The sequence below is a fragment of the Plectrocnemia conspersa genome, unplaced genomic scaffold (genome assembly GCF_051122295.1).
Source record: "Plectrocnemia conspersa isolate PC_06_02 unplaced genomic scaffold, ASM5112229v1 ptg000013l, whole genome shotgun sequence".
NCBI lineage: Eukaryota > Metazoa > Arthropoda > Insecta > Trichoptera > Polycentropodidae > Plectrocnemia > Plectrocnemia conspersa.
In genome coordinates, this window is record NW_028277177.1 from 27,725,119 (window position 1) to 27,749,091 (window position 23,973).

The following is a 23,973-nucleotide window of genomic DNA, read 5'->3' on the forward strand; positions in this document are numbered from 1 at the left end:
TCTTCTTTATCCCAAATGACCAATTCTATCTAACTTAAGCGGTAATGGAATATCTCTGTTTTTCTATAAAGAACAATTAATCATTCCTCACAATAAAACATAAACTAAATTTGTACACGAATATGAAAAGGTTAAGTGGGTCGCTTTTCAGGCGTTTGAATTATTTTTTTTAGATCAATAGATAAGTTGCGTTGTATGTAAATAATCTAGAAATATGACTTATGGTCTGATTATAAATTGTAGCGCGAATCATTATGTTCGACGGTAAAAATTAATCAAATACAATTATTTTACAGATTATGAACACTGGCTCAGAAGACTAAGCGCAATTCTGTTCCAAGCTCCGATGATGTTAGCCAGGTATTAATTTTACACATTCATGAGTGATTTTATAATATTTAATAATAAAGACTAATTATATATTAATATTTTACAGATTATGAATACCAGCATCTGTCAAATTATCAACACAATGGCACAAACCAAATAAACCAGATTATTGTTACCAGAAATAATAAGGTTTTTGGAGCAATAACAAAAACCAAAAATTGTAGAATTAAGTTTTTTTCCAAGCTAACATTATAGCTTTTAGTCTGTAATTAGTTTAAACGAACAAGATATTGTTTTCGGTTACATATAATGTAGTTTCTAAACCGAATTATTTCCAATTGTACAAAATAAATGTTCTTTTATAACTACATATCTTAATTGATACTTAAATTAGTCGTATATCAAGTAAATTTTCGGAGTCTGCGAAGCACACTTCTCTTTTATTTGGTTTACAGAAAGATAGAGCTGTTTATTTTGATCACAAAGGTGTGACATATAAATTATTGTAGTATTAACGACGATATATGTGACATTATTAAACTTAAAGATAAGTTAAAAATACTCGCCAATTAATTGTGCCAATTATGATTTAAGCCTAGCAACAAAGTCGCGGAACACCCTGAGACTTGTCCCGAGACATTTTTCTCGTGTTCTAGGACTGTCGCGATACAAAAGTCGCAAGTCTCCGGTTCCCCATCGAAACGGGGAACGTGATACAATGTCGCGTAACATTTCATAATGTGTACTTGTGTTCCGAGACTTTGTGAGCCAGAAATTTTACAAGAATGACTCCTGCTGATTTCGAAACTCTTTTGCAAATGGTTGGAGATAAGATTTCGAAAGATTGCACTGCATTTAGGGAAACCATTCCACCCTCGGTAAAGTCATTCCATTTTCTAGTTTTAATTTTTCCAGAAAATTTATAGCATAATATGTAATACTTACCGGAAACAGAGTTCTCCTCCAGTATTATTAGTCTTTAGAAATAAAAATGTTTATAACTATAAAAAAAAAAGTCTATTTATTTTCAAGAGTCAGTGCGCAAGAACTTTGTTTAACGCGTAATCATAACATGCTTTTAAATTTCTGCCCTGTGATTGGTCGTTCGCCGTAAGATCAATCGTTTCATTGAGAACGACCAAGCACAAGGCAGAAATTTAAGAGCACATTTTGATTACGCGTTAAACAATGTTCTTGCGCACTGACTCTTGAAAATAAATAGACTATATATAGATTTAAGTCGATATCCTTGTCACTTGACTATTTTATCCGAATTCATTTTACATTTAATTTTATTATTATATATGTGTGTAATTTTATTGAGAAATAAAGAATGATTCTTTTTAAAATACTATTTTTATTAATTATTACCAAAATATTTTTTTACTTCAACCCGTATTATGTCATTTAGATCGATTTGGCGAGCTCCATTGGTTTTAAGCTTAAGGTCTGAGCTAGCGTAGTTTGAAGTTGGAAGTATCTGTATTTGTATCCTATGATATGATATGATTCATTGCATCATTGGCATAGTATCTACTCAATGAAGCACTTTTTAAAGTTGCTAAAGGGTGGTGTCGACAGTAAATATGATAAAATAGCAAATGTTTGCGTTGGAAATGAAGGTTCCACTACATGAAAGTAGCTAAAAGCGGAATTTCTTTGATAATGACAATGGAATTTTTTCTTGCGCCTCCGAAATCGTCCGTTATTTGTGTTCCAAAAATAAATATGATATTGAGGGTACTACTGATTACGCAGGCATTTGCATACGTATTTCTGAGAATTCATGCGAATGCACGGCTTTTGTTTTCATTCGGTGACGAAATATTTTTAGTCCGACGATTGAAAATCGTTATTTTAAATCAATCTAAATCAGACATTTGTTGCGAAAGTTACGTACGGATATTTTGCAAATCATAATAATATTTTTGTAAATTTAAACATAAATCTGTATGTTCTTATTCTTGAAACTTGCGTTAATGACCGCGATCATTCGTAATAATGCGGATGAATTAGAAATTAGTGTAAAAAATGGAACCACACAAACACACAAAAAAGGGTTCACATAAATAACACGCAAGTATTCTCCGATGCATTGAAAGAATATTTTTTCTAGAAAGACAAAAAAAGGTCACAAATTCCCGTTACACAATTCGACCTGAAAAAGATGTCCATCAAGCTAATGTCACTTTTTAGAGGCGTATACATATTTCGTTATTCTAAGAAACGAGTGCAACAATTAGCTGGATGATCGTTGCATGATTGTAATTCATCAACGAGCTTTGCAATCTTTAATACATAAGGCTGATCTCCAATGAAGAGAGGGCAGAGACGCTTAGATACACTCAGGCACGGCTTCACCAGAGAGGGATTCCACCAGACTATCACTGTAGCAGAGAGGAACTGCCCTCCACTACACTGTCGCTGTCACAACCATAAGACCTCTGAGGATCTTCCACTGACATCATCCCTCCGCCAGCTTTTCCACTACAGCTCGGAAAAAACATACAAAACATTTATATGTAATTTTAACTAATAAATTATTACCAGCTTCCAACGACGTCTTTTTGGCTGCAGTCACACCCCTTAGGGTTAAAAAATCTTAAAAATCAAACCATACAATAATTTAAGTGCTTTTTAAAATAATTTAAGACATTAAAATATTTTGTGATCCCAATAATTTTATAAATGTGTTATGAGGTTGTCTAATAGTGGATAAAAAAATAATATATTTAGTAAGTGGCAAAATATTTTAACATTAATAAGGGAAATATTTTTTTTTACATACATAGATAGAGGAACATATTAAATAAAAACATATCATTTTTATAACATAATTTATTTTATATATATATATATATCATAATATAATCTTTCACATTTACATGTCGATACAACAATTATAAAATATCCAATGTACAAAAACCAACGTAATATCGCACACTTTAGCTCCGAAACATTTGTATCAGTAAACATCTTTGATAGCACCATCGACACCCGAATTTAAGTTGCAATTTGTGGTAAACAACACCAGATTAAACGATAGAGTTTTATGCCAGAATGCATATTTTAGTGTAATTTCAAAGGTTATGTTACTACATATATAATAATTTATTAAGTAAAGTGTATAAAGAACTACTAGTAGCATTTACATTCACCACAGAAGTACCATTTTTTATTTTACTTCGTTGGATTACTTAGTTGTTTTTATCAGTTAAAAATCATAGTGATGGTGACTAAACCTACACAGGAGATAAACTAAATACGTCTTTCAGTTCATATTTTCATTTATTGAGATTTTTTGTATGAATCATAAAAAAACATCTTTAATTTAATAATCATTATCAATTACAATAGTTTATATAGATCAATTAGCTTTAAAAATATACATATTTAAAGCATTAAGCTGCGATGATAAATTACTATATAGTGTTTTTTTCATTGATAAATTTAATTAAAATAATGTTTTAAAGCGGGGTAAAAGCATGGAGTAGATAAAAACGATAGGTTAGTAACTCAGTTATCCTAAATATATTTATAATAAGTCAGTGGTTAGTCTTGTAAACTGTATATTATAAACAAACTTTCGTAAATGATTCTATACACGTATCAAGTGTTTGAACATTTTAATTGATGACTAAGAAGCTGTTTAATGAGGGCAAAAAGATTCGTGAGCTTACTGAGCTAGTGTAAAGTCATTGATGCGTCATTTTGAGAATTGCCACTCCCAAAAAATAAGGTATAATTAAAAGTTCACCCTTGAATCATGATTTATAAGCCAAAGCTGATATTATGAAGAAGATACTATTTCCTATCACATAAGACCATTTAAAATACTGTTTAAAAAAAGTTTTAGTACATAATATATATTTAAATATAAATAAAAACCCTAGTGAATTAAAAAGAAAATAGTTTGAGGATTTTGAAGTTTAAATTTAAAAATTCTGATCATGTACTAATGTCGATCAAAGTTAAAATAACATATATTTACAATACATATTTTAAATTGATACGGTGTTTAGAAAATAGTATTATATTTAATTAAAAAATAATATTGATGAGATATATAGCAAATGTTTGGCACTCTTAAACTTATTTTCACAGAAATATATATATTTTGTATCACATAACCTTAAAATTATACATTTATGACGGAGACGAGAACGACAGATATGTTAAGAATATGACTAGACTTTGAGTGGATTCAATATCATATGGTCTCGATTAAAGATTGTTTTTTTTTCGGGGTTTGCGGTTGTTGAGCGTTGTGAGATATGAAAGAAGTTTCTTCTGAGCTAATCGAAGGCGCTTTTTCTACCGGCAACGAAACATCAGTGGACGAGCAAGCTTTTATTGTGTCTAGTTCGTTTTTGAGCAGTTTCGGAGAATAGGTTTTTCCCTATAGCACAAAAATATATTAAGCACCAATCTCATATTCTAAAGTCAATTCAATCTTACCATTGAAGAATGTGTCATTCCTTTTTCAGGCGTGGTGCTTAAAGATTCTAATGGAATTTCTTCTGACCTCGGACGGGGCATTCTAGGCGAACCATCGTTTGAACGGTTGCCTCTTTCTCTGCTATTGGTGCGATCTCTTTGTCGTCCAGATCCGGACTGCATATCTCTGAGAGCTCCGGCTGCAGGACTTGGACGTCTATAACTGACGCTGCTAGAAAGCCTCGATTCTCTACTCTCATGTCCGGAACTAACCCTGCAGAATATAAATTTGTATCACATAAATCTAATTTAAACATATATGAAGACATTTTTTTTAACCTGTTGCCCGCATCTGACGGTATCCTATTCACATTGTTACTGAAATATGATCCAATTGTCTCACGTTCATATCCGGGAACTGGAGGTGTCACACAATTTGAGTTTCCGCTACTGGAATCCCGAGATCTGAAAATAATTTCAAGTATTGGATGAACTTGGTAAGTTTGCTATATTATTAATTGAACTAAACCTATTCTTAGATTTTGATAATTTTATGTGGCATTAGCATATTGTAATCGTTGAGTGAAAAGGTATTTTATTATATTGTAGCGATCACACATAGATGGGTCCACTTTCAAAATGGTCAGTCTCAAATCCTAAAACTCTGTTAATGAGTGTAACCAAAAGCGATCATTCATTAACAATGAGACAAATACATAATGGCGTAAAAGAGTTTGGAGACCACATGTATCACATTCACAATAAATATTCTCAGTCGTTAAGAGAATTCCTTGGTGACGAAACGGTCATGGATATCATAAATCACCACATTCGTGACCGTTTTCAAAAAATGGAAAAGACTTTGACGAGCGAACGTCACTTTCTAAAGGCGTAGAAATTTACCATTCTACAAAGCGATTGCAGCGATTGGCTGGAAGATCGCTGCACATGTATATGCACCTATGGTGGCCGATTGTCGAAAGAATATTTTATCCCTTCGGGGGTTCCTCGAGGATCCAATCTGGGCCCTCTGCTTTTTGTGTTATTTATTAATGCCATAAATACAGCAATTACAAATTCAAGTTTTCTTCTGTACGCAGATGATTTAAAATTATATAAATGCATTTGATCTGTTGTGGACTCCTCTCTACAAAGTGATTTAGACTCTGTGGAGATGGGCTTCCGTTAACCGTCTGCCCTTTAGTGTCGGAAAGTGCCATACTGTGTCATTTTCTCGATCCCGTTCGCCATCAACTTATTTCTACCATCTCGGTGGTAACATTTTGACTAGAGAAACTTCCACTTAAGATCTCGGAATCACTTTCGAGAGCAAATGGAGGTTCTCTCTACACATACACGACGTCTGTGATAAATCTTCCAAGATGCTCGGCTTTGTTATGAGGAATGCCTTTCACTTTGACGATCCGTCAGTTATTCGCATCCTCTATGACACCTTAGTTCGTAGCATTCTTGAATCGGGATCTATAATTTGGAATCCCCGAATAGCCAAATATTCCCTTTTAGTGGAAAAAATTCAAAAAAGGTATTTAAGATACCTTTACAAAAGAACATTTGGTTATTATCCGTACATATATCCCAGCGCCTTTCTTTTAGGAGCGTTGGGATACGATTCGCTGAGCTCTCGCAGAAAGTTGTATGTCGCTAAGCATTTTTCAAATTACTAAAAGGTGCTGTCACAATCCAGCTATTCTAGAGGAATTCTAGATTTGGGTTCCGGAACATTTTCGAGAATCACGATCGCGCCCTCTTTTGATGGCCGTTAGGGCTAGGACGTCCGCACTTGCCGACTCGCCTATAGCTGTATCCATCCGGCTCCTTAATACGTTGGCATTACATATTGACCTGTTTAATGTTAGCTACGAGGAGCTGATCCAGTTTGTATCATTTAATTTTGATATTTTATAATTTTTTGTTATGTTTATTATTTTTAAGTTTTGTTATATTTATGTATATATACGTTTTGTTTTATAAATTTAAAATTTGTTTTCGACCATCATGGCGCATTGGGGTAACCTAATAGGCCACGATGGTCTTAATTTGATTTAAAAAAAAAAAATGTGCGGGAGGAAGACAGTCCGAGACAGCCAGAGAGGCAAACAGTGAGGAGACACCAGGAGCCACTCAGTCACCAACAGACGCGCCCTTTTTATACATATTTACTTATGAAAGTTAGGTTAAAAATAGTTTTTACTAAGTGCATTTTTATTTGAAGCAGCCATTTATTTTGAATTCAGTAACTATAAATTTATACATTTGGATTTTTGAAGCGTTGAAGTTTATAAAATGAAAAAAACCCCAGAAAAACAGAAAATTAGAACTTTGCAACCATTTGTCACTTCATATTTACTTTAATTGACCTTTCTTTCTTTTATTTTTCTTTCATGGACGCCATATTTTTTGTTACAGGAGGGACATTAGAATTTTAGAGATACTTTGGTGGGGCATGGCCAAAAATGATTAAGAAACACTGAACTAGATATAACAGTAATTCCATATCATACATAGGCAAACAATGCAATCAGAAAAGCTTTTAGTCAAATTGACGCACCGAGCGTGAGAACTTTTTTACGCTATTAAGTCATAAAGGTCAGCAGGTTAGAACTTTAGAGATCCACAATACAAACAAGGGTCTTAGCACTCAGTGAAAATTATCCTTAAAAATAGATGAGGCATCACAATAGTCTTTCGAAATATTCAGAAATACAAGTTTGTTTGTTTTTTGGTTCATAATACATCACAATAGTGTTACAAATCTACATTAATGCAACAGTCAGAAGCAATACTACACTCCTAGAGCATGGTAATTTGTTGTTTAGCAAAATGAGGGCGGGAACAGAGACGACCGAAGAAGCAACCGCTTCTCTCTTCACGTCGCCTAAATCCAGAGTCCAATTTGCTATGGAGATGACTGGATCCTTCGTGAGTGGACATGGAATGAGACTTCATATATACAAACTCGTAGCATTCCTAGCTAGGATTTTGAAAAAAGTCATAGCAGCCAAAAGGTTCAGTAAAGAGCAATCTATTTTGGTGAAAGATTTAAACGTCATTTAAGCACAAAATATAAAACAAACATGGAAAAATTGAAAACAACAGCAAAACTGAAACATACGATTTTTTAACTAACACATTATTGATGGGAAACTAAATAGTTGTGCTAATGTAAGTGAAAAGGCAATATTTTGGTTTTGAACCAAAATTTATTTAAATATGTACTGCATTTATTCCATAGACTTTTATATTTGAAGAATAAAAATAGTTTTACGATTTATTTTTATCTTTAAAGAACAATCAGTAGCCGCCGGCTTCCTTGGTAATGTATTAGAATCAAATATAAAAATATTTTTGATGTAATTTTTAAGGATGGACTGTCTGAATAAATATCTTTATTGCTTAAATAATATTAATTTATAAAATTACCTGTCCTCTTTGTGTCGACTTCGTAACACAACACCAGGCATGCTTTCTCTTCTTAGAGCCGCCGCAAATCCTGGTACTTTGGAACCAGTTGTAAACAATGGACGATGTTCGCGCGAAGTTCGCGACACAGCTGGAACAGCAGGAATTCCTTTTACGTCCAATAACCTAGCGATCTGTTGCATTTTCTTTTGTCTAGCTTTAGCGCGACCCTATAATAAAAAATAAATATTAATATTACAAAATCTAGATATAATCAATCATGGATTAAATAAAATTACTAACTTTACTAAGTCGTTGTTTAGCCGCTGTACATCTGATATGGTCGTCGAATACAAACTTGGCTTGAAGTAATGGAGTCCTTCCTGTATTGCCTGTAGTAGCCGGAGGTTTATAGATCGTGAGGTGTAAGCAACGAGAGTTGTCTTTATCTCCAGATACCTAACAAGATACACAAATTAGTATATATTTCACTGGCATTTCAGTGAAGTCATATCCAAATACATCAGCAGTAAATATATATTTCTACTAGTGAAGATATAATTTAACTGATAGGCGCTGGTGAAATTACATGTTGCTCTAAAATGTCTATGAAACTCATTTTGACAGTAGCGAAACATTGATTTGACAGTAGCGAACTTTCATTAGGTTAGGTTTGGTATTAAAAATTATAGTAGTTTGTCGAACAATGTGATGTCAAAATTCTGTGAATCTACGATCATGTTGAAATACAGTCGACCCCCATATAGCGTAGAGATTGGGACTTCGTTATAGGAATACTACGCTATAGGGGACTATAACATTTTAATTGTCTGAGTTAGTGAAATTATATTTTTATATTAGTGAAAATATACCTTCACTCGTAATACACATTCAGAGTAACATACACATATATAAGCACAAAAATTAGTTGAGTTTACCTCTAAATCTTGAAGATTTCCGACAAGTTTTGCGACACCCCAGCCTAATCGTTGATCTGGTTCTACTAGTATTATCTGAATTAATTCAATCACCATGAACCGTCTGGATTTCTGTCCGTCTTTCAACACAATAGTGCAGGCGATCAAATCAGAATTATCTGAGATAGTTTATGACGTTATTAGATTACGATATAAGAGAATATTGTTTGAATAAATAATGATCATACTCAAGTCTAGCAGATTTCCGATTTGTTTGTAATCTTGAGGGTTCGTCAGCGGTAGCTGTGAGTCTGTTTCACCGTTAAGCGCCAGCGATAAATCACGAATAAGAAAATATGCTCTAATTGCACGTCTAGCCCGTTCAACCTGAATAAATCATAGCAAATGTACGCATCAGAACTATATCATTTGACTTACTCAGATAATGTAAAAGAGATGATCGATTTAAATTATACTTTATGTATTCTAAGATATTGATTGCTTTTCTTGAATTTATAAACGGTTTTTTTCTGTAAATTAAATTATATTATATCAGTGAATGAATTGCCCTATTATAAATTTACTAGAACAGTACATATTAAAAATTAAACTTTAGTGGCAATTAACTTGAAATAAAATATATTATAATATATGGTGTTTATTCAATATGTATTATAGTCATGGCTCAATTAATTTGAATAGGAATATCACCTCTCCGCATGGCAGTCTTTTTGTGAATGCAATTCCAGTCATTGGTGTTCCTGTCGGAGGCAAAAGAATAGCGGCATCCATACACAACCATTCAACGTTCAACGGCCGTTTAGACATTTCGTAATACCTATTTTCGATAACAATTAAATAAAACCTTACAAGCGATAAAATAAAAATATAAATAATACTAACTCTTCTTCGAACATATCTAAAAATATCTCATCAGTCTTGTAAAAGTTTTTAACAAGATCTGCTGATTGTAACCGCGCTTCTTCTACGGCTTTGGCTCTTCGTTCAACGGCGCTGAAAGCGATTGTAGATTTTCCAGTTCCTTTCGGAATCACTACAATACCACCGGCCGTTTGAGACAATATCTTTAAACTGAGCTCCAAACTCACAAGGCGTACTCTACTATCTATAAAATATATAAATTAAATAAAAAACTATAACATCCGATAAAATGGAGCTGAAATACGAACTTGGTTGACAGCTAAGTTGAACGATACTGATGAGTTTATCGACTAGTGTTTCACTATATAAAGGTGTCGTGATTCTCACCGAAGTTGATGATTCATTAGAATTTCCTTCGGTTGGTTGTTTTACTAACGGATCAGTCAGAACACTGAGGAACTCCTTGTTTATACCTGGAATTATATTATTTACTGTAACGTCATTTAAATATTAAGTATTATAATAATAATGTCTTTGAATTTACCTTCTACAATACACATGGTAAGCGTGTAATGAAAATTAAAACGAAATTGTAATATTTTTAGAGTAAGTCAATAATAATATACTAGTTTAAGTAAAATTAAATTAAAATCGAGTTGTGTTATAAAAATTAGATTAATAAAATACTGTACCTTTATTATTGATCAAAGCATACAGAAGACACAAGGCGAATAATGCTATATAATCATTTTCCGAACAATCGAGTGACTTCAATATCGTCTCCAGAAACGGTTTAGTGTCTAAAATCTGTGGCAATGGTTTCTCATCAATCGCTTCATTAAAACAACCAGACGTCAAAGCAATCTTCTCTTTCTCTTCATCGGTAATATTTAGATTTACTTCATTTGCTTCTGAAGTGTTTGATTCGACTCCCGAATCTTGAATCGGAGAATCCGGGAGGTTTTTATCCGGCTTATCAATCTGTTCTTTGATCGTGGGTTCATCGGCAGTATCGATCAAATCTTCGCAGGAGTTATTCCTAGTGCTAGAGTTTTCACTCTCTTGAGACGTCGACGGAAACGAATTCAAGACTAAATCGGGATCCATTTCCGAGCTGGATTGATCGTTGAAGTGTTCGTTATCGACATAATTAGTAGACATTGCTGTGTGCTCTACAGGTTCTTCTGTAATCGATATTCCGTATCGTTGAAGAGACGTGTTTGAAGATAAAGCTTTTTCTAACGATTCGGACGGTTGTGAAAACTCCAGTTTGATGTTGGACTTTTTGGTTTTTGCGAAATTCTCCAATATACTAGCCGTGCCTTCTTCGAATATAGAATAATTGGAATGTAAGATGATCCACGCTAAAGTGTGCACGAGAGGAGCGTGCGTTATTATGAGAAAAACTTGAGAGAGTAGAAAGAGCGATACGACACAAGACACTCTCGGCTTTTGCTCATCTTCGGGCTCTTGATACGACGATGCATAATGCTCCGGCGATCCTACGTCTATGCCTTTCTGATTTAGTATCGCCGCTAAGTTTCTCGTGATTGTTTCTATGTGTTGAATTTGCTCGTTATTTGTAGTGATCTTTTTAGTCAAATGCTTGATTTTATGCGTGTTATTGCTAGTTAGAGAGTAAATGTACAGCGGGATTAATAGTTTGTTGAGTAGATGTTCAGTGAGTACTTGATTGAGATCGGATATGTTCAGACACAGAATGTCGTTTAAATAATGGAGATGATCCAAGTGTTCAGCTACAAGATCGTCTAATTTCTGTTGAGATTGATGACTGAAAAATTAAATTAAAACATTAAAAAATTAGATAATTAAATATAAAAACAAATAAAACTTACTCAGCATCATTTCTAACACAAGTATCAAGCTCTAAGATGTGTTTTCCAATGAACCATACTAGATTACTAAAATAAGGGGCAGCCGTTCTGAAATATAAAAATGTTTTATTTAATATGATCTTATTTATTAAAAATTATATTACTATTAATTATATAAATTTAATACATATTATACTTATATAGGAATTCATGTTGAATAACTTTAATCATAACAAAAAAACATATTTTAGAATTTGTCAGATAATTATGTACGAGAGAGATGGGTGGGGATATCCCATTTTCTCTCGCATAAATTCACTTGTATGTGGCGGGCAAGATGCGTAAGTGCATGTGACAGAGCAAGGTGCTTCACGTTCTGACGCATGCATCAGACAGCGTTTCAATCGTGCGTCAGAATTTGTTTACCTGTCGTCAGGAGGGCTACATCAAAGCACAAAATATTCCTGCGCTTCTCAATTATTTTTCGACTCAACAAGTATATTTAATATTTTTACTTCATTAAATAATTTTGATATAAACTAACTTTAATTTAAATAATATTTATTGCAATGGCCGAAAGATATGATATTCCAATGCATCGGATCTTGAATTTGAAGGTGTAGATTTTCTCTCTGATAATGAAGACGCAATTGAAATGTTCAAATCAGAATCAGATGAAGATTATTGTAATTACTAAGTAAGTACGTTTTACATTTACATTTGAAATTATTATTTATTATAAAAGCAGTAATAACAAATTTTCATTATTTATAGTTCATATCAAATATGTCAGATTCATCAGAGTGTAATGAAAACACGGAATATCCGTATAATATATATATATTATTTTGCAGGAGATTTTTTATATATCAATGTTTGGAGCTCACGTCCTCTATCTTTTTGGGAAAATTTGAGAAGCTGTCGATGCTGGAACATTTTATATTTTAAATTGATAAGTATATACAAGCATGATCATTAATAAAAGAGAAGTCAATGAAGAGAAATATTATCATCTTGTTTTTTAGCTCAATGTCTATTACAAAACGATTTATTTTTTACCGGTACATTGAGGACTAACCAGCCCGAAATACCGAAGGAGTTTTTAAGGGATAAGTTGAAAGAACTGTATAGTAGTATGCTTTTTTTTGCCACTCTCTATTTTTTAAAATAAAATGAATTTCTTTCACTCTTAGGGATCCTTGTTCGAAAGAAAAGAGTTAAAGAATTGAAATACTTTACTTTAATGCTTGACTGTACATCTGGTATCGCATCGCAAACAAATTATTTGATAAGTGGTTATTAATGACAAGTCTATTACGATTCAAGATAGCTTTATATATTTCATAGTGACTAAAGAAAAAAACAGGTAGTGGTTTGTCCAAAGTAATTATCGATAAATTAAAAAAAAATAAACTAGATATTTCAAACATCAGAGGTCAAGGATATGGGGCGAATATGTCGTGTTTATAATGGTGAACCAGTTATAATTAAATTAAACAGAAAAACGAACAGGTTATGTATGTTCCTGTGTGGCTAAATGCCTTAATTTGGTTTATAAGAATTCTGGTTCTTCAAATGCAGCATGATTACAGTTTTTGGAATTGAAAATCTATACGTTTTTTATATAGTCGACATCTATATGGTAAAACCTAATGTCTGTAATAAAAACAATTTTTGATGGGCCTCACGAGCAAATGTCATCAAGAAATTGGATCATCAAATACTATTAGTATATAATGTGTTAGATTTAGAAAACGAACAATCCTTACGCGTTGAAATTAAAAGCACATTGAAACAATTTAATTAAAGTAAATTGTGTACATTATCTTATATATATTATAGAAGTCGATCGAGTAACAAAGCTCTTCAGTCAAAAACGAGAACTCTTCACGTTTAATACAATGATTATCTAATTCTTTGCAGCAAATAAGATAAACCATATGGGGAAATAATTTTTCTAAAAGTGAGAAATTGGCTTCAGAAATGAAAATGTCTACAGAACTTAAAAAAAAAAACAATTTAAATTTTTTAAATTAGATGGTTGACCTTAACAACTTTATGATGAAACACTTTTATTTAATAGAAATGAGAGGAGTGATAGATATTTTAATAACACTACTTAGATGGAGATATGAAAAACTCGTGATACGTCGATAAATGCAGAAAATTTATGAGGCATATTAATTCTTAAAATTTACATAAAGCATATAATAGTTCTAATGAAATATTATAAAATAAAAATTAGTCTCAAAAATTAAGCGATAACGTTAAATCCAGATCTCAAGACAGCTACAAGTTTAGATATATTAAGAATAATGCATCAATACAATCTAATACAGAGCGTGATTTTACAAAACAGATTCATTTTGATAAAATAATTGATGAATTTGCTTCAACAAAAACACGAAAAATAAAACTTTAAAGAAAAGAGTAAGCAATATTATTTTTTTCTATTGTAATATTAAATATTTTTTTGAGCAAGCGAGTTTTAATCACTGAAAAATTGTAAATTAAATAACTGAAAATTTTATGTGACAACCACTTTTTTTATTTTTATTTTTTTTGTTGTACTGATCAAAAAAATAAATTGAAAAAATATTTTGTCTAGATATAATAAAATATAATTTTAAAATAATATTAATTTTTTTTGGTTAAGGTTAATGTCATTTTATTTATAACACATGTGCGGAATTTCGCTTGGCGTTGCATATGTACGAATTTTTTCCATTGCGTTTAGTAAATATATTTAAGCGATATTTTATTATTCTAATGCATATTTTGTTCTATTTTTCAGAATTTAAAACAATCCGGCAAAGGTGGAATATGAATCATTATTTATATTGTTAAATTTTAATATCATCATAATAATATGATGATAAATAAACGGTGCAATTTAACAGGAATTTAATTTAAGAGATATGTGCATTTAAATGTACTTTGCCCCATAAAACAAATTATTTGTGCATTTATGTAAGGTAAATCTTCGGAATTTTTATTTGGAAAAGGATTCATTGCAGAGTTATTCATGGGGTGTTCACTGTTCATACTAATGCTCGGTCGAATCTGTTCAACAGTAATGTATAAATAATTCGTAATATAGAATAATTATTCTATATATTACTCATTTCAGTTTTCCTGTAAGAAGTTTTTTTTTTTCTAGTAAATGATCTAAAAAATTATGTTTCTGTTGTATATTTATTATTTACATAGTTTTTTGGACAACTTTTGAAAAATATTTCATACGAAGTGTATAATTTCACCGCTGCAGATATTTTTGAGCGCCATTTCGAAATTTATTAATATGTGGAGAGCACCTATTCATGCCATATGTAAAAAAAATATTATGGTTCAATAAATTCAAGTCTTAAATTATATAAAATAACTATATTATTAGGCTCAAAGATTTAAGGCACCTTTAGGTGCCTAATGAGTACTGTCGATTTTCTTGATGACTTCTATAGAAGCCAACGGCGGTGAAAGTAGTGAGTTAATTTATACACATTTGTTAATTTATTGGTGTACACCTGGGAGTAAGTTAATTTTACGTATTTTTTCATAATTATTTCTGTTGTTATTTATTTATTATTTTATATTCCATTTATAGTAAATTATGGAAAAAAATAAGTGATTTACGTTTTATTTGCTTTGATTTATTTTACTACTTTTTTGTATTAGTATGTTTTAATATTCATTTTATATATTTTTTACATATTATATGGATTTTGTGGATTTCAGAGGCTCTCATTATTTTTTATAAAATTAATATAAAATATTTTACGAAATAAATATTAATTTATTTCGTACTCTTTAATATATTGGTATTATTATCTATAAAAATCTTTTACAGTAAATCAAATTAAAAATATATATTGTTTTTATCTGGGAAAACTCAAAACATTGAAAGATCGACTATCTTATATTAACGGTGATACCGCTCAACATAACTTTATATTTTTAAAACTATTATACTATTACTGTGTTCTATAACTCTTTTATATAATATAATTATCAATAAATCTATTTTTTTAAACAAATTTATGTAATATCTTATTGTAAGTAAAAAATAAAACTTCAAATTTGTTCTTTTGCCTCAGGTGACAAAATGTCTAGTCCTGGCCCTAGTTCCCAGTAACTTCTACATACTTTAATAGCAAATAATCCACAAACAAAAAAAATACTTTGAGATGCAAAAATATAATTTTAAAATTCAATCAAAATGGCTGAAGAAATTTTACTCGATTGCTGAGAAAGATCAAATAGCTAGTTACAAGATTGCCCAGCTTTTGGTAAAGAAGAAAATCCACATTTTGAAGTCGAAAACATTATTTTACCAGCATTGGAGATCGCTCTTGGCATAATAATTAGTGATGAAGCCATCAAAAAAATTAAGACCATTCTTTTTTATGATTCATTCATATGATTTATCGTAAAATTCATGACACTTTGCGAGACATTGATGATTATCTTCGCGAACATTTCACTGAAGCCAAAAATGAGCTCGAAAACTTATGTATAAGAGTACAGACATCAGCAATAAAGCGCCATTTATATTTATTTCTGCAGATCGACAGAGGTGGTAAAATCATAAGTCAGTTTTTATTTTGCTGTTAATTTAATTGCATTTCGTTGTATTATATTATATTGCCTATATCATTGTTTTATATGTTCATAAAACAATGATATTTTATTGTTACTATAATAAGAATATTATTATTTTTACTCATGCTAATAAAGTATGTTTAATTTTAATGTGATTTTTATTTGGTGTGCCGTAAAATAAATTCTTCCCCCCAGTGTGGTATTAAAGTTTGGCAGACACTGATGTAAGCAAATGTTTAAGTGTTGAAATGAACGAAATGGACCTCCGTTGCAATCGAAAAAACTCCACAGGTCTGATTGGCCAAAGAAATGAGCAAATAACAAAGCATTCCATTCCTTCTGATTTTAAAATATTCAAATGTGTTTGGTTATATAATGTGAAAAATTATAAGTCTATTATTATTGCAATATTTTCACAAAAATATTTATTCCTCTAATTTTTCAAAAATAAATAAGCTCTATACCTATCCCTGATAAATTTGAGCATGCTTGCATCTTCAACTCTATATACATTTAAAGTCAATGTCCTGACGGCAATCCTGACCATGGATTCGCGATGATTGAAGAACTTTATAGCTTCTGTATAAAGAGGAAAGTCATTCGTATGCTGAAAATAAAAAAAAAATACATTATAAATTCACGAATAAATAATTTATTAATACACTTACTTCGTTATAAAAGAAATGTATCGTATGACCGTTCAGTTTAAAGCTCAAGGTTTTCAAGAATGATATGTAATAGGCCATAACTTCTTCGTCAGAAAAATCAAACTTATGAACGATGATTGAATTCACATGATTGTTGCTTAATAGATAATCTGAAATGAATATTATTATTACATAACATATAATCTTATTAAGACGTATTATTAATATTTGATATACATAGAGATGTTTCGTTTCTGATGTTTTCGAATAAAATATTGAGCGTTTGTAAGAGTTGGACGCATACAAAAGACGAACCGCCGCTCCTTTGCCGCATAATACGAAGGAAGAAAGACAGCATGTTCTTCTCCAAAAAGAAACTGCAATGATATAACATGTTTTAAATGCGTTTATGATAAAATCGGTGTGATATAATATACTCACTCGAAGACGGAACTGTCGTTTTGGTCTCCCCATATTAATATTTCGGCTATGGATCGCAACGATTCGACTAGAAGCCCTCTGTTATGCTCCGATACTGTTTGATTCCTAGCTAGTACGTTATATAAATACTTCAAATGCTCCAAAGAGTGAGGGTTCTTAGGTCTGCCCCATCCGGCGCCGAACCAGCTCCGACTTCTGAACATGACTGTTATGAGTTGGCTTTTTTGTACATTTGATACTTTATCATCGTTTGCTTAGTAAGTATTATCTGTATATTAATCCGTTTCGTCACATGATAATCAATTTAGTTACTGTTTAGTTAAAAGGCAATGTCAATGCTGTGCTGATAAAAATTTAGACTTTTAGCTTCAATTTATTAATTTTATCATTCAGTTTTTGTTTACTTCAAAATTTGGTCTTAAAACGAGCGTTAGTGGCTAAAATTCAATTTTCGTATGGACACAACGCCTTTAGAATCCCACACTGACATTAGCACAAGCGATGTTGCCAGTGTAAAAATAATAGTGACGTGAAGAAATTAAAATAATAAATCTAGTTTTAATCGACAAAAAAATAATGCGCAATTTATATTTGTATGTTGCAAGTGTCATATATTATTTCCATATATATATATGAATTTAATTAGTTTGATGTAGTATTTCCCCTTTAGAAAATAATCACTGCGCCAAAAAAATATTTATTTATTTAAAAACCAGAGATGTAATTTTAACATTTTTCAAAAGAGGAGGAAGAGGGAAAAATTTTACTACTAAGCAATCGTTTCTTTTTATATTTTGATTTCATTATAAATCATAGTATTTCTTTAAATGACATGCATTTTCTATCCAAATTCAATGGAAAAAAATGCTCCAAATGGTCCACGGCAAAAGCAATAAAATCGTACAGTCGCCGTTGAAACGTTGGATTATCTATCGTTCATATTAGGACTTTTTATAAATATATACATATAGAGCGTTCATATTAGGAACCACACCTTAGAAATAAAATGTTTGAATCAAGGAAGCCAAGGCTATATTTACCCGAATAAAAAGAGATCTAAGTGTTTGATTTTATTAGTGCGAATAGCAGGATGCTATGTGTTATTTGCCATTCTATATAGAGTAGAAGTGTGGACGCTAAAAGAGATGGTGATCAAGCTGCTAAAAGCTCTTAAGATGTGGGTGTACATACACAAAATCGTTCAATGTTCATATGAAAATCTTTATACGTTGATTACGTAAAACGTTAAAGAGGAAGTGGATTTTCTTTTTATATTTTAAGGATAATTTTACTTAGTCTTCTAAGATACTCGGTTTTGTTATAAGGAACGCGTTTACTTTGCTAATTTATTAGTGTGTTTAGTATGTACGTGTTTAGTGCATTTGAAATATGTGATGTGCTTACTCACTAATAATACGTGTACTTGAACATAAATTATCAATAGCAAATAATTAAAAAAAATATAGTAAATCAAAATAATTACAAGTTTTTATTGTGTTATAATTATTTGATAATTTTACGCATTTAAGACCTTAAAAATGCTAGATCAAGCTGAGAAACAGCGGCGAAAACAACTGTATGGTAACCACAGAACAAAGAATATAATAGTAATTAACCAAAGTGTGCATATAAGAGCGATGAGGTGCAGAAAATTAAATATATGGTCACCATGAGACTATCATCGGGTCGCTCTACTACAAAGAAAACTCAGTTTTTTAACTCTTTGCTATGCTAACATTAAACACATATCATTAAATTTAATGAAAAATTATTATCTATGTAACTTATTAAACTATGTAACTTATTAACTATGTATTTCCAATAACTCTTTTAAATATATACATATATATTTAAAAGAGTTATTGGAAATATTTTGTAGTTTTAAACATTATTAAAAATGGTAATTTTAGAACCTCAATTGACACGTTGTCGAAAATAATTTATAAGTAAGTTAGACACAAAAAAGTAGGTGTGTTAGAACATTTGAAACTTTAAATAAATAACGTTTATTTTCAAATATCACCCGTTAGCTCTACGAAGTGTTCTCTAATTCTTGGTGGTCTCTGATCGTGTGCACGCTGTTGCATGTATGCAGTGGCGTAGCTATGGTGGGGCGTAGGGGGCGGACCGCCCCGGGTGGCACTTGCTTGGGGGCGGCATATTCGCGATGGGATCGTCTAGTGTGGTTCTTAACCCTGAACGCATATATAAATTCACGAATAAAAAAGTTTAATAATACCCAATTTAATATTTTAAGAAATGTATGAGGGGGGGGGGGTAATTTTAAGGATCGCCCTGGGCGGCACATACCCTAGCTACGCCACTGCATGTATGCTCATCAATCAATATCAGATTGTTGCAGGCGACCGCCTACCCATCGGGTCGGTAAAGTGACTCATTTTTATAATGGTCCTTCGAGATAGCTTGAGAAAATTGAAACAAAAAGTAAGGACAGGGACAATCGTGATAATGTTAAGCTTCACTACGTATCCGTCACTTTTTGAAAGTTTAAATTTCAATGTGGCCGTCCGATAAGTATTTATAAAGGATAGTTTAAGCAATGAATATTCTACGCGAGGCCTATAGTGTTTTTTATAGATTGTAAATAAGAGGTTAAAATAGTTGTTGTAGTAATTAGATAATTGATAGCCTTTAAAAGACTCGTGGCTATTGTGCAATCTGAGTGTTCTGAAATGATGGTTTCTAATTTTTTGTTAAGCCAAACCATTGTTATTTTGTAGATTTCTAATGGCAATTTTTTAAATTTAGAATTTTATGCTTCGTGTTTTCTTGTCATATTATTATTATTTTATTTTTCAACCATTGTGATATTGATATTCTATTAAATAAATAAATAAAAGTACTGCAGTGGTTCGGAAAGAGTACAAATTTATTATTTCGGACAGTAATAAACAAAATAATTATAGTTAAAATGATTGCCAAAGTCCGATAACGATAACGTTATTTATGTTATGGCTCTGCGCATTTATGTTCTAACTAATTAGCTGTATTTTACAGGGTCATAATATACTTTATTTTAATTTATATACATATTTCTGATAATATTGTTCACTTAGCGACGACGACGTACTATTTACCTGGATGGGTCGCATACTTGTGATAAATATTCTTATGATATGGACTAATTAGCTACGATAATCGCATTCTGTAAGTGCTAAAAAACAAATCAATTCATATATTCAATATTTAATTAATAATACATGACAACTAACTTTAACACCCAATGAATATTAAAATATTGATGGGCAAAAAAAAGAAAACTTGATCAATAAAGATGCATTAAATATTATGCAACGTTTTACACTGTTATAAATTTATCGCTAGGTCTTAATGAGTTTTAAAACTTGTTCTTTTTTAGGTTTCAACTATTTATACGTATACACATCTATATATGCATGAACCGGGTATCGTCGGGAATAATCTCGTGATAAATGGGTAATTTATACAATTTATAGGTTATGTTACGGGTGCATTTTGATACGGAGGAGTGAGTGCTCATCAAAGTGTTCCCGTCTATGTTCAACGGAAAACTGGTAGATGGTGATTTAATGGTTCGAGCACAGAGCGCACAACAACGCACAGAGGAAGATTACAATGTCGAGGCGGTGTTGCGGGAAAGCGTGTTCAGGCGCGGTAAGTGTTTGGATGATTCATGCAAGTGCGTTGTGTGCGTTTCTAACCGACAATTTAGCAATCTGCGTTTACTTTATGGAATATGAAGTAGATGTAGGAAATTCGCGAATGGATTCGCCAGTGATGGTATTTGCAAATGTAACGCAATCGCATTCTATTGAATTAAACTTATCATCAGTATAGAATAATTAATAAAATATTAATATATCACTTGAAAATTAAGCGTGCTGATGACATATGATATACAGAAACTTTGCGAAATGGTAAATAAAAAAAACATTTGTAGGCTCACTGTCCGCGCAATACGGAAGCCAGTAGTATAATAAAGACCAGGCGGGAATTCCCGCTCGGCTTGGGCCAAACTTCTCTTGGCTATAGTACCACTTATAATGGGCATGTAGCAAATAAATCAGAACACCTATTTGGACTCTAGTTTTTCCCGGTAATAAAGGGTTGGTAACCTCTCGGAACTGATTGTGCTATTAGGTGTTCCGTGCTATATTTATAGTTGTTGACGCTCTTTTTTTGTATTACCAAGATCTCTCTCCATTTGTGTGATGTGTGATCTAAACTGTAATGGGTTGATGTGCGGGAGATCTCTCTTTTCGTTGTTTAAGCGGTAGTTATGGTGACATAAATTGTGACTAATGACCCAAGTGGTTAAAAACCTCTATAACTCCAACTCTTAATATTTATTTATTTATTAAAATTATAACCATCGTGACCTGACAGGTAAACCTAATGCGTCACGATAGTCAAAAGTATAAATATATCATAATACATATAAATATATAGTATGCATACATACAATTTCATATACGTATAATTATACACACACTCAAAGCATATAAGTAAAAACATAAAAAACAAGATAAAATAACAGACACAAATCACCTCAACAGGTGTGCATTGTCCCATAAGAACTGAACCAAAACTCCATATGTGCAAGAGAAAATGTCAATATTTCTATGGACAGAATTGAGCAGATGAATAGCCTTAGCCAGAGAAGAGTTGGCAAGTGCTCCAGTTCTAGACTTTACAGGCAAGAATAGTGGACGCGACCGAGAACTATAACCACCTTCAGGAGCCCACATTTGAAGCTGCTCGAACACTGAAGGATTGTCTACGATGCCCTTAATTACATAAACACTTCTGCGAGTCAACAAAGAAACGTATCCCAGGGCTCCCAAAATAAAAGCACTGGGAAACAAGAACGGATAATACCCGTATTCCTTCAAGTATAAATATCGAAGAAATTTACGTTGTACTTTTTCCAGCTTCAATTCATTACATTGATTCATTACGCCTGGGATCCAAATGACGGAGCTAGTTTCTAGTATGCTGCGGACTAGAGTATCATAAAGAGTGCGCAATACCAAAGTATTCCTGAAGTAGCGCGCATTTCTCAAGATAAAACCGATCATTTTTAAGGACTTGCTATGAGTCTCTGCAATGTGCTGGCTAAATTTCCAACGTTCTTCGAAAGTCACTCCTAAATCCTTAGTTGAAGAAAACCTTTTCAGAAAATATCCGCCTAGATGGTATGAATATTTTGCCGGCGTTAATGACCTTGAAAATGAAATTGTGTGACATTTCTTTACACTGAAAGGCAATTGGTTATAGCAAGCCCATTTCCATATAGAGTTGAGATCCTTCTGTAGGTCGAGGGAATCAGAAATTGAATGCATTTTCTTGTAAATTTGTAAGTCATCTGCATATAATAAAAAATCTGAATGCTCTATTGCTGTTTCTATGTCATGAATGAACAATAAAAACAACAATGGACCCAAATTGGATCCTTGAGGTACTCCAGTAGGGGTCTTATATCGTTTTGCAAAAGAGTTATTATACTTGACGAATTGATATCTATTGGTCAAGTACTTTGAGAATAGATTTATGAGATCATCAGAAAACCCGAAATTAGATAACTTTTTTACAAGCAAAGCATGGTTAACTTTATCAAATGCTTTTTCAAAATCTGTGTATATGACGTCCACTTGTACACCAGAGTCCAATGATTTTGAAACATAGACAAAACCATTAGATTAGTGACCATGTTGTTGGTCGAGAAGCATACACATAAAAACATACAATATAAAATATGAAATATATTTACCCATGTAAATTCTTTGTTTGGAGTAGGATTAATTTACCAATATATTTAATTTGCAATGATAGATAGAATCGCAACGCACGAGGGTGTTCTGATGCAAAACTGTTTTTTATTACATTATAGATAATATTAATGGCACATTTATAAAATAATTACTACAGGAATGCAGTGACACATTTAAAAATTATGATATTCTGACAGAAAATATTATATCTGTATTCTCTTAGATGATACATATATTAAATATTTGATTGCATTGCGATTTTATAATATACTCTATATAATTGAAACGAAAATTTACGCGGTACATTTTTTTATTATATGCCACCTAAAAAAAATACAGTAAATAAGTAACAGGTTGCAGCAAAAAAATCGCAGATTAGTCTTGTTTTTTTGCTGCTCAGTGTTGCCATATAGGGAATTTACCAGTGCAGGTCAAAAGCAATAAAATCGTGCCATCGCGGTGAAAACACTCGATTATCAAGCGTTTATATTAAGACTTTTTATAACAGCATTACAAGTGAGAATTATATAAAGCACATCTAAACCAAATTTTGACCAATAGAAGAGCGCAAAAAACAATTATCCCTTCTCAGAAGTCAAAAATCCACGTCAAAAGCAATAAAATCGTGTCGTCGCTGTCACAGTGGGAACGCTCGTTACCGAGCGTTCCCACTGTGACGGCGACGACACGATTT

The 23,973-nt window shown here is 31.9% G+C and overlaps 1 protein-coding gene and 1 long non-coding RNA gene across 7 annotated transcripts; one reads left to right on the forward strand and one right to left on the reverse strand.

Annotated features, from left to right (window-relative positions):
• The first annotated feature begins 218 nt into the window (after nucleotides 1-218).
• Nucleotides 219-548, forward strand: LOC148227752 (uncharacterized). The gene is made up of 2 exons (XR_015812019.1): nucleotides 219-360; nucleotides 437-548. It is a non-coding gene; the product is annotated as an uncharacterized LOC148227752 (long non-coding RNA).
• A 2,602-nt stretch (nucleotides 549-3,150) lies between these two features.
• Nucleotides 3,151-18,014, reverse strand: ema (C-type lectin domain containing ema). Of its 6 annotated transcripts, none has more exons than XM_088201681.1 (18): nucleotides 17,913-18,014; nucleotides 17,509-17,846; nucleotides 17,305-17,444; nucleotides 17,089-17,237; nucleotides 16,885-17,027; nucleotides 11,843-11,929; nucleotides 10,679-11,778; nucleotides 10,295-10,459; nucleotides 10,008-10,230; nucleotides 9,816-9,942; nucleotides 9,581-9,634; nucleotides 9,353-9,491; nucleotides 9,126-9,283; nucleotides 8,491-8,646; nucleotides 8,209-8,417; nucleotides 5,107-5,232; nucleotides 4,789-5,041; nucleotides 3,618-4,729 (listed from the first exon to the last, which is right to left on the reverse strand). In XM_088201681.1, the coding sequence occupies exons 2-18, from the start codon at nucleotides 17,709-17,711 to the stop codon at nucleotides 4,541-4,543; spliced, it is 3,621 nt and encodes a 1,206-aa protein (XP_088057807.1). In that variant the 5' UTR covers nucleotides 17,712-17,846; nucleotides 17,913-18,014; the 3' UTR covers nucleotides 3,618-4,540. The 6 variants fall into 6 exon arrangements, with proteins under 6 accessions (XP_088057808.1, XP_088057807.1, XP_088057806.1 ...); XM_088201680.1 differs by having other exon boundaries at nucleotides 17,509-17,851; XM_088201684.1 differs by lacking the exon at nucleotides 9,581-9,634.
• Nucleotides 18,015-23,973: the final 5,959 nt, after the last annotated feature.

What these genes read in the sequence shown, in the direction of transcription:
- ema (XM_088201681.1), bottom strand. Translation starts at nt 17,711, where the DNA reads ATGTTCAGAAGTCGGAGCTGGTTCGGCGCCGGATGGGGCAGACCTAAG. An exon ending in TGTGTTAGAAATGATGCTGA is followed by an intron (nt 11,779 to 11,842) that starts GTAAGTTTTATT and finishes TTAATTTTTCAG; the next exon opens with TCATCAATCTCAACAGAAAT. An exon ending in CGGAAATCTGCTAGACTTGA is followed by an intron (nt 9,284 to 9,352) that starts GTATGATCATTA and finishes AAACTATCTCAG; the next exon opens with ATAATTCTGATTTGATCGCC.